Here is an 8,422-nt window from a genome sequence, read left to right as displayed (position 1 = left end):
TGCAACAGCAGCCAGCGCCCTCACCACTGAACCATCACTCCGGCCCTGAGGTTTTGGTTGAGGCATGGTCTAATTCTGTAGCCCAGGCTGGGCCTTAAGGTGCAGCCATCCTCCAGCCTAGGCCTCCAAGCTGCTGGCGTGACCAGTGTCAGGTGCCACACTGCAGAGTGAGTTCCCGCCCAGCCCAAGCTACAGGCTGAGCCCCCAACACTAAGATGTAGTAGCAGGCAGCTGCTTCTCCCACCTCTCTCTTCTGTCTTCCCCAGAGGCTGGTGGTTGTCTGTCCTGCTCAAAGCTGCTCTGATCTTTCAAGGCACATCGGAACCCACGGGATCGGGTGAGCTGCTGGGGTCTTGTTGGGGCATACAATACTATCCTTGCAGTCAGTGCCCAGCAAGGGCGGCTCCCCAGGCGTCACCTGCAAAGCCTGGGGTGAGATTCCAGGGCAGCCATCACTCATGCCTTCTCATCCTCCTTCCCAGTCGGGGGCCACGCCCCTCATGATAGCAGCTCAGATGTGTCACACAGATCTGTGCCGCCTCCTCCTACAGCAGGGGGCTGAAGCAAATGACCAGGACCTGCAAGGCAGGTGAGCACCTCCCCTCCCAACCTTTCCATCCTATGCTGTGTGACTTAGAGCAGGTATCTGGACCTCTCTGAGCTGGGACCTAGGAAGCCTCTTTTTAGTCTTCCTGGCCCGGGTGTAGAGAAGGGTTCAGGGGGTTGGGGACAAACCTCTGCCTCCTCAGCAGCCCTTTACTCCCACAGGACAGCCTTGATGCTGGCATGTGAAGGGGCCACTCCCGAGACCGTTGAAGTACTCCTGCAGGGTGGAGCCCAGCTGGGCATCACTGATGCACTGGGCCAGGACGCCACTCACTATGGAGCCCTGACCAGGGACAAACTCATCTTGCAGCTTCTACAGGAGTCTGCGCAGCGCCCTTCACCTCCCAGTGGTGTGCATCCCCCCTCCCACCGCCCCCCCCCCCCGTCCTTCTAGGCAGTTTCTGATCATCCCCTTATTTGCTTGTTACTGATAGTTTCAAGGTATCCCAATCTGCAGGGTCATGAAAATTTTCATGTTTCCCCTGCTCAGGCCAATTTCTAGGAGCCCAAGAGGACTTAAGAGTGGTCTGAGGGTCCACTGTGATTTCTTGGGTCACCCTTAGTGTGGAGACTGCCTTTCCAAACAGGTGACAACCCACACCACCCCTCTTCCAACTTGGAAGATCCACTGCCCTCCCCACATAGATCCCACCTCTGTAGGTTTCTACCTTAGAGTCCCTCATTCAGAAGCTGGGTTTTGTGGTGCATGACCAGACTAGAGCACTCGGATCTGAGTTTGAGGCTAGCCTGGGCTACAGAGTGAGACTCCCCCTCAGAAAAACAACAACAAAAGCACTGGTGCTTGGGAAGCTGAGAGAGCCCTCTGAGTACCCTGGGCTGGCCAACAGCCTTCCTAGAGCTGAGAACACAGAACTGGGTCCCTGACTCTGCTTTCCCTCCCTGTTGGCCTCTCTAGAGGATGACTCCGGAGAAGCCTCCTCTCAGGTAGGAATCAGGAAGGAAGGAGGGACAGTCCCTGTCCCATGCACACACTCCCTCCCCACTCCTCCCACCCCCCAAGGAAGAGACAGAAACTCTGTCACCTCTACTCTGGGATCTGCTGCCACTCAGTGGCAGTCCTACACACCGGGACAGAGGGGCCTGCATGGGAGTTGCTAAGAGCTGATTCAGACAGAGGAAAAGACTGGCCACTTTCTCTGCCCCGCCCCAAGTCTTCTGTGTCTGAGGCTTCATAGGGGATAGGAAATGTCACAGAGGACAGTAGAGCCTGGGGAAGGGACCTCAGCGAACAGTGGGAGATGGGGTGAATAGGGTGGACTCGGGGTCCATCACAGGACGTCAGGGGGGAGCTGAGGCTGCTGATGGCTGGGGAGCTGGTTATGGTGGGTCCCCTGAGTAGATCCTGACACAGGTCTCATGTCCTACATCCATCCCCCTGTGCCCACACCAGAACTCAGTGTCCAGCCGTGAAAAGCAAGGGGCCCCTAAGAAGCGAAAGGCACCCCAGCCTCCAGCCAGCACACCTGTTCCCGTAAGAGATGGGGTTGGCCTGGGGTGGGAGGGGGCTCTGCCTCACACTCAGGATGGTGCATCCCTGGAGACCTCACCTAAAGTGGCTTCCCTTGGTGGGGAGGAGACAGGACGATCAGGATGCTTATGAGGAGATTGTACGTCTGCGCCAAGAGAGAGGCCGGCTCCTACAGAAGATCAGGGGACTGGAACAGAACAAGGAACGGAGGAGAAGGTAGGTTAGGAGGCTGCAAGGCCTGTGGTCTGAGCGTGGGGAAGCTATTCCTTGGGACACCATACCCCTACCTTCCTCCCCTTCCTTCTCCCTCAGCTCCAGACACTCAGCCCCTCACTGGCCTTCCCACATGGTGGGCTCTGTCCTGCCCCAGGGCCTTTGCACTTGGTGTTTGCAGTAGAGAATTGCTGTCTGCCTGGCTGTCCCCAAGGCTCCCTTCCTCACAGGCTCTGCTTGTTACAGACTGACACCTCCCCAGCCCACCTTATTTAAAATTGTACCCTCATTTTCAGCTTCCCTCATTTCCACCATAGTGCTCCACCACTCAAAGGCATGCCCCTGAGGGCAGGCTCTGGTGAAGGGGCCAAGCTCAGAGAGGATAAATACTGGATGAATGACTGGCCTGTGGTTAGGAGTGAATAAATGAGTGAATGAATGAATGAGTGAATGAATGAATGGCCTGGAACAGTGTCTGCTATGGAGCAGGCACTGGGCTAACACACCTTGAGTGAGTGGGGAGAGGACAGAATGGGGTCTGGCGCACAGCATGGATGGTCATTCATAGTGGCACACAGTAGGTGCTCAGTGTATGTGGAGAATAGAGTCATGGCAGGCACACACTAGGTGGTGCATGACTATCCAGCTCTGTCCTGCTCCATCCAGTCCCTACCACTTCTACCTGCAGCCCCTGGAAGCAGAGGCCAGCTCAGTGCACAGTCTGGAGAGGCAGGTAGGTGTGAAGGGCCAGTGCTTGGGGGGTCCAGGGTCCTTGATTCCAGGAACTTCAGGTTCTGCGTCGTCAGGTCCTGAAGTGCTGATGTCGACCTCTGCAGGTGCAGGAGCTGCAGCAGCTGCTGGTGGAGAAGCAGGAGGAGAAGGAGAGCCTGGGCCGGGAGGTGGAGAGCCTGCAGAGCCTCCTGTCCCTGCTGGAGGTGAGCTGGAGCCTGGGAGGGCGAGGCCGGGGGGGGGGGGGGGTGTTAGGGTGCTGCTATGGGCATAGGGCAAGAAGCTGGACAGGATGGGGTCAAAGACTGGGGGAGGGACCAGAGGCTGGGTGGGGTTGGAGTCTGGAATGGGAGTAGAGGTGTGTGGAAAGTCTGAGGACAAGGACAGAGCCATTATCAAAGTGTGGTCCCAGTGCAGGGAAGGGGCAAGGGGCAGGATCACTGCACAGGAATGGGAAGGACCATGGCAGGGGTGGGTGGTGCCAGGATGGGTGGGCGGGGCTTGACAAGTGGGGCCGAATCTCTTTCAGTGTTGGGTGGATCTTTTTTTTTTTTTTTTTTTTTTTTTAATTTTTTTCGAGACAGGGTTTCTCTGTGTAGCTTTGCGCCTTTCCTGGAACTCACTTTGGAGACCAGGCTGGCCTCGAACTCACAGAGACCCGCTTGGCTCTGCCTCCCGAGTGCTGGGATTACAGGCCAATGGAGCTGAGGCTAGGGGAGCTCATGCCACCACCCTGGAGGCCACGGGGGCACAAGCCTTGGCCACAGACACCATGGGAGCGCAGGCCACCTTGAAGGAGGCCAACGGAGCCAAGGCCATGGGACTCAAGGCCACGGAAGCGGGGGCCACCAGCACAGAGGGCCCCTGCACTGCGGCCCTGCACCCGGGGGCGGCGGCGGCGGCGCTGCAGGCCGAGCTGGAGACCCGGATCCGGGGCCTGGAGGAGGCGCTGCGCCAGCGGGAGCGGGAGGCGGAGGCCGAGCTGGAGGCCGCCAGGGGCCGGTTTGCAGAGGCGGAGGCGGAGGCGGAGGCGGAGGAGGCCGCACGGGGGCGGAGCCGGGAGTTGGAGGCGCTGCGGGAGCTGCTGGCCACGGCCATGGCCACGGGCGAGCACGCACGCGGGGAGGCTGCCGAGCTGAGCCAAGCGCTGTCGGCCTCCGAGACTCGGGCCGCCGACCTCAGCTCCGCCCTTGACACTGCCCGCGAGGAGCTGGAGCGCATGCGCGGGGCCTCAGTGCCAGCGGACGAGCACAAGCAGGCGCTGGGCGAATTGCGCGACCACGTGTCCCGCCTGCAGGCGCAGCTCGCAGAGCTGGTGCACAAGCACGAGAGGACAAGCGCCGAGGTCTTCCAGGTGAGCGCCCGTGTCAGGACGCCCTTACGGTGTATTTCCGCGTGGACGTGGGCGTCTCTGCACAAGTGCAGTACCCGCCAGGCCAGAAGGGGGTCCGATCCGCGGGAACTTTGGACCCGAGTCGCAATGTGGGTGCTGGGAACCGAGCCTTGGTCTTGTGCAAGAGCAGTTGGTGCTCTAACGGCTTTGCCATTTCTCCAGCCCTCAATATTTCCATTTTGATTTAATTTGTTCTTACGTGTGTGCACACACAGTGTGGTGGAAAAGTCAGATGGCAGCCTGTGGGACCCAGTCTTCTCCTTCCACCGTGTGGGTCCTGAGGACCCAACCAAGGCTGTCAGGCTTGTCTGCAAGTGCCTTTACCGGCTGAGCCATCCCTGAGCCCTGGTCTTTCTTACTGCTTTTTGTGGTTTTGTTTTTCTAACAGAGACTCAAGTAGTCCAGGCTGACTTTGAACTCATGACCCTCCTGCCTCCACTCCTAATTATAGGGATGACAGGTCTCACCCGGACCTGTTTATACAGCGGCCTAGTGCATGCTGGGCTAGCACTTTACCCACTGAGACCCATCTGAGCTGAAAACATTGATGTAGCAGACTTGATGATGCACAGAGCACATGGAAATCTGTCACAACAAAACAAAATGCAAACAAAAACCTTCCTTACAGGGGAGAGTGTATATGTGTTTTGAGGCAGTCTCTCTCAGTTGTCTGGGCTGTTCTTGAACTCACATGTAGCCCTCAAACTCGTGATCCTCCTGCCTCAGCCCCCTGAGTACCTGGATCTCAGGTTTGCACCACCGAGTGTGGAAGCTAGGACACAGAGAGGCTTAACTACCTGTCCAGGGACACACAGCTTGCAACCAGAGGTGCATGGCAGGACCAGAATGTTCCTAGGGTCGGTGGCAATTCAGAACCTTCCTGGAGGTGGAAAGCTATCAGCTCAGCATGGAAGGGTGGGGAGAGCCCCAGGACCCAAGCCTCTTTGGGGTCTAAATGTCCCAAGAGTCACGTGTGGGCTTGGGCTACAGGTGCAGCGTGAGGCATTGTTTATGAAGAGCGAGAGGCACGCGGCCGAGGCCCAGCTGGCCACGGCCGAGCAGCAACTCCGGGGGCTTCGTACAGAGGCCGAGAGGGCATGCCAGGCCCAGAGCCGTGCCCCGGAGGCCCTGGACAAGGCCAAGGAGAAGGACAAGAAGGTGGGTTCTCTCCTGCTCACTGTTGGGGCCCACTCACCGAGGTTATCCAGAACTGAAGAACCTTCTAGCCCCTGCTGTCATGTGACACCAGCCCATTTATCACATGGGAAAGGGAGACACAGAAGATGCTCCAAATGGCAGTTGTAACCATGGTAACTGGTGTGGCTCGCTCACTGTTCTCTCTAATTATCCATTGGAAGTAACAGGAACAGAGAGGCTAATCCACTCACACAAGGTCACGCCACTAAATGGACCATAAACTGAGATTCCAACCCAAACTTCCCATCTGGATCTTTTAGAAGATTTTTAAGTTAATTGTTCTTCTTTAGTTGGGGTCTGGGGCATGCATGTGTGGAGGTCAGAGGACAACTTGCCTGCATCTGTTTGCTCCTTCAACCATGTGAATCCCAGGGATTGAACTCAGTAGAGATACAGGCTTGTCAGCATGTGCCATTACCCACAGAATCATCTCACGGCCCCCCAATGATATCTTTTTCTGTGTGTTCTTTGTGTGCATGTGCATGTGTGGAGGTCACAAGTCAACCTTGGGCATTCCATAACGTGAGATTAAAATCCAAGTTGTGCTTATGGGACTGGAAGAGCAGGGTGTTTTTCTATGAAAGGCCAAAAAGAGAAAGCACATGCCGAGCTGGAGGCTGTGTCTGCTTCCTGTTTGCTGTGAGCAGACAGGGCCATGAGTGGATAAAACTTTATTGATAGACAGCCAAATGTGATTTGGAATCCCTCCAAGGGTCACAAAATAGACTTTCTTTGGGTTTCTTTTTTCCTCCCCAAACATTTGAAAACTTGAGGAAGGTTTTCCAGCCCTTCGGCTGTACAAGTACAGTTCCCAGTCAGCTCAGCTCCTGGCCCAAATCAGTGACCCTTTACCCAGCTGCCCAGCCGAGGTGCAGAGGTCCCTGTCCCTGCCTGTTCGCTCATGGAGTTCCCTCACCCCTCCAGATCACAGAACTGTCCAAAGAAGTCTTCACACTGAAGGAGTCTCTGAAGATGCAGCAGACAGCCCTGGCCAGCTCCCAGGAGGAAGCCCTGCGTGCCCAGGTGGCAGCCATGCAGCAGCAGATGGAGGTGCCACTTTGTGGCCCAGGGGAGGGGTGATGGGAGCAGTCAGGGTACAGACGGGGATGGCTGGCAGGATGCAGGCTGGTCAGGGCACCACAGGGTCACTTCCCTGACTCAGGCATCAGCAGCCACCGAACATGGGGTTTTACCTCAGGTGGAGGTATGTGGGTGTGTCTCGCTGTGGATGGGCCTCACCTTCCAAATTCTCTTCCCATTCCTATCCTCCCCCTCCCACTCCCATTCCCTCCCTCCCTCCCACCTTTCTTTTGAGCTAGGGTCTCATTCGGCCCAGGCTGACCTTGAGCATCAGATCCCTCTGTCTCTCCCGTGTCCACAGGTGGAGGCCCGGGAGCACGGTGCTGTGGAGACTCTATACCGTACTCATCTCCTGTATGCCATGCAGGTGAGTCCCCTGCCTCTTGACTCCATCTCAGGGTGCCACTGCCTGGGACTCAGTTTGGGACAGGCTTGTGGGTTCTGGGAACATCTCTGTGTATAGACCTGTCTCGTGAAGTGTTGACTCCCTTGGGTTTGAGTAGGGGGATTTCCAGGGCACAGGGGAGCACCCAGCCGGTGCACCAGGGTTTGCCTCTGCCTTTGTCCCCACCACAGGGAGAGATGGATGAGGACGTGCAGTACATCCTCAGCCAGATCCTGCAGATGCAGCGGCTGCAGGCTCAGGGCCGCTGAGGACACAGCTCAGCCGTTCAGTCTCCATCCTTCACCTCTGCAAGCTGAAGCTACAGAGACCACCTTCCCCATTCCCCAGGGTGATGAACTGGACTCATCATACACGGGGAGGCCAGCCTGGGACCTTACCAATGGTGCTCAGCTGACCCATCACTCCATGGCTTCCAAGATTCCCCATCTGATATGTTACAACTAACAATATTGTCACCTACATCACAATCGTCCAGCCAGGAGTATAAGCTCACTGCAAGAGGGAGACATAACCAGCGTGGGACACGTGCTGAGGGCAGGCATGGGGCAGGGGAGTTAAGAAGACAGTCTGATATTCTGGACCCAAAACACAGTTATGGCAATAAATATGAGTATGATGCGATACTTAAAGAAACCAGGAAATAGTGCTGCAGGTTGGGTAAAGCCCCCACCTAGAATCTGGAGGTGAGGGACTGGGTGTGTGGTCAGTGTAGAGGCCCTGCCTAGAATCCCCCACTGAGGGGCTGTGTTGTGGTCATGGTGGAGCCCTGCCCAGAATCCCCAGTGAGGGGCTGGGGGCGTGGTCCAGGGTGGAGCCCCGCCTAGAATCCCCCAGTCAGGGACTGGGGGCGTGGTCAGGGGGGAGGTCTGCCACTGCTCTGGAGGCAGTGAGACCTGGGACAATGGAGCTGATATTTTAGGTGGACTGAAATCTAATGCAACAGTCAACTTTATTCAGGACCCCTGACAATATAATGTCAGAGGGTTAAGAAAGGTCACAGGATAGCCAAGGCTGCACAAAGAAAGCCTTTTTCTAAAAGCAAAACCAAAAAAAAAAAAAAAAAAAAACAGGATATAGCTGGAAGTTTTCCTGTGTCCCAGCCCTGAGGTCCCACAGCTGCTTATAAAATAATCACTCAGAGGCTTATATTAATTACCAAGTGTAAGGCCTATGGCAGCTTCTGGCAAAGATAGCTCTATCATTTTATCCCATTTTTATTAATCTGTGTATCTCCATGTGCTCTGTGGCTTCATCTGCATCCCATTAACATGTTGCTCCTTGGATGGCGGTTGGCATCTCCCTTTAATCT

General features: G+C 56.2%; 1 protein-coding gene across 1 annotated transcript; it reads left to right on the top strand.

Moving 5' to 3' along the window:
* Positions 1 to 215: 215 nt before the first annotated feature.
* Positions 216 to 7,736, top strand: LOC118575226 (ankyrin repeat domain-containing protein 24-like; the record flags this gene model as incomplete). The annotated part of the gene is given in 13 exon segments (XM_036175870.1): positions 216 to 337; positions 483 to 589; positions 769 to 956; positions 1,523 to 1,551; positions 2,018 to 2,098; positions 2,208 to 2,311; positions 2,975 to 3,041; positions 3,145 to 3,243; positions 3,732 to 4,391; positions 5,421 to 5,588; positions 6,552 to 6,677; positions 7,009 to 7,074; positions 7,284 to 7,736. Coding segments are annotated over 13 exon segments (1,895 nt in total), but the record flags the coding sequence as incomplete, so codon positions are not given.
* Between the last annotated feature and the right edge of the window lie 686 nt (positions 7,737 to 8,422).

Source organism: Onychomys torridus, unplaced genomic scaffold (assembly GCF_903995425.1).
Source record: "Onychomys torridus unplaced genomic scaffold, mOncTor1.1, whole genome shotgun sequence".
In the NCBI taxonomy this organism is placed as follows: domain Eukaryota; kingdom Metazoa; phylum Chordata; class Mammalia; order Rodentia; family Cricetidae; genus Onychomys; species Onychomys torridus.
This window is presented reverse-complemented; position numbering and strand designations above follow the sequence as displayed.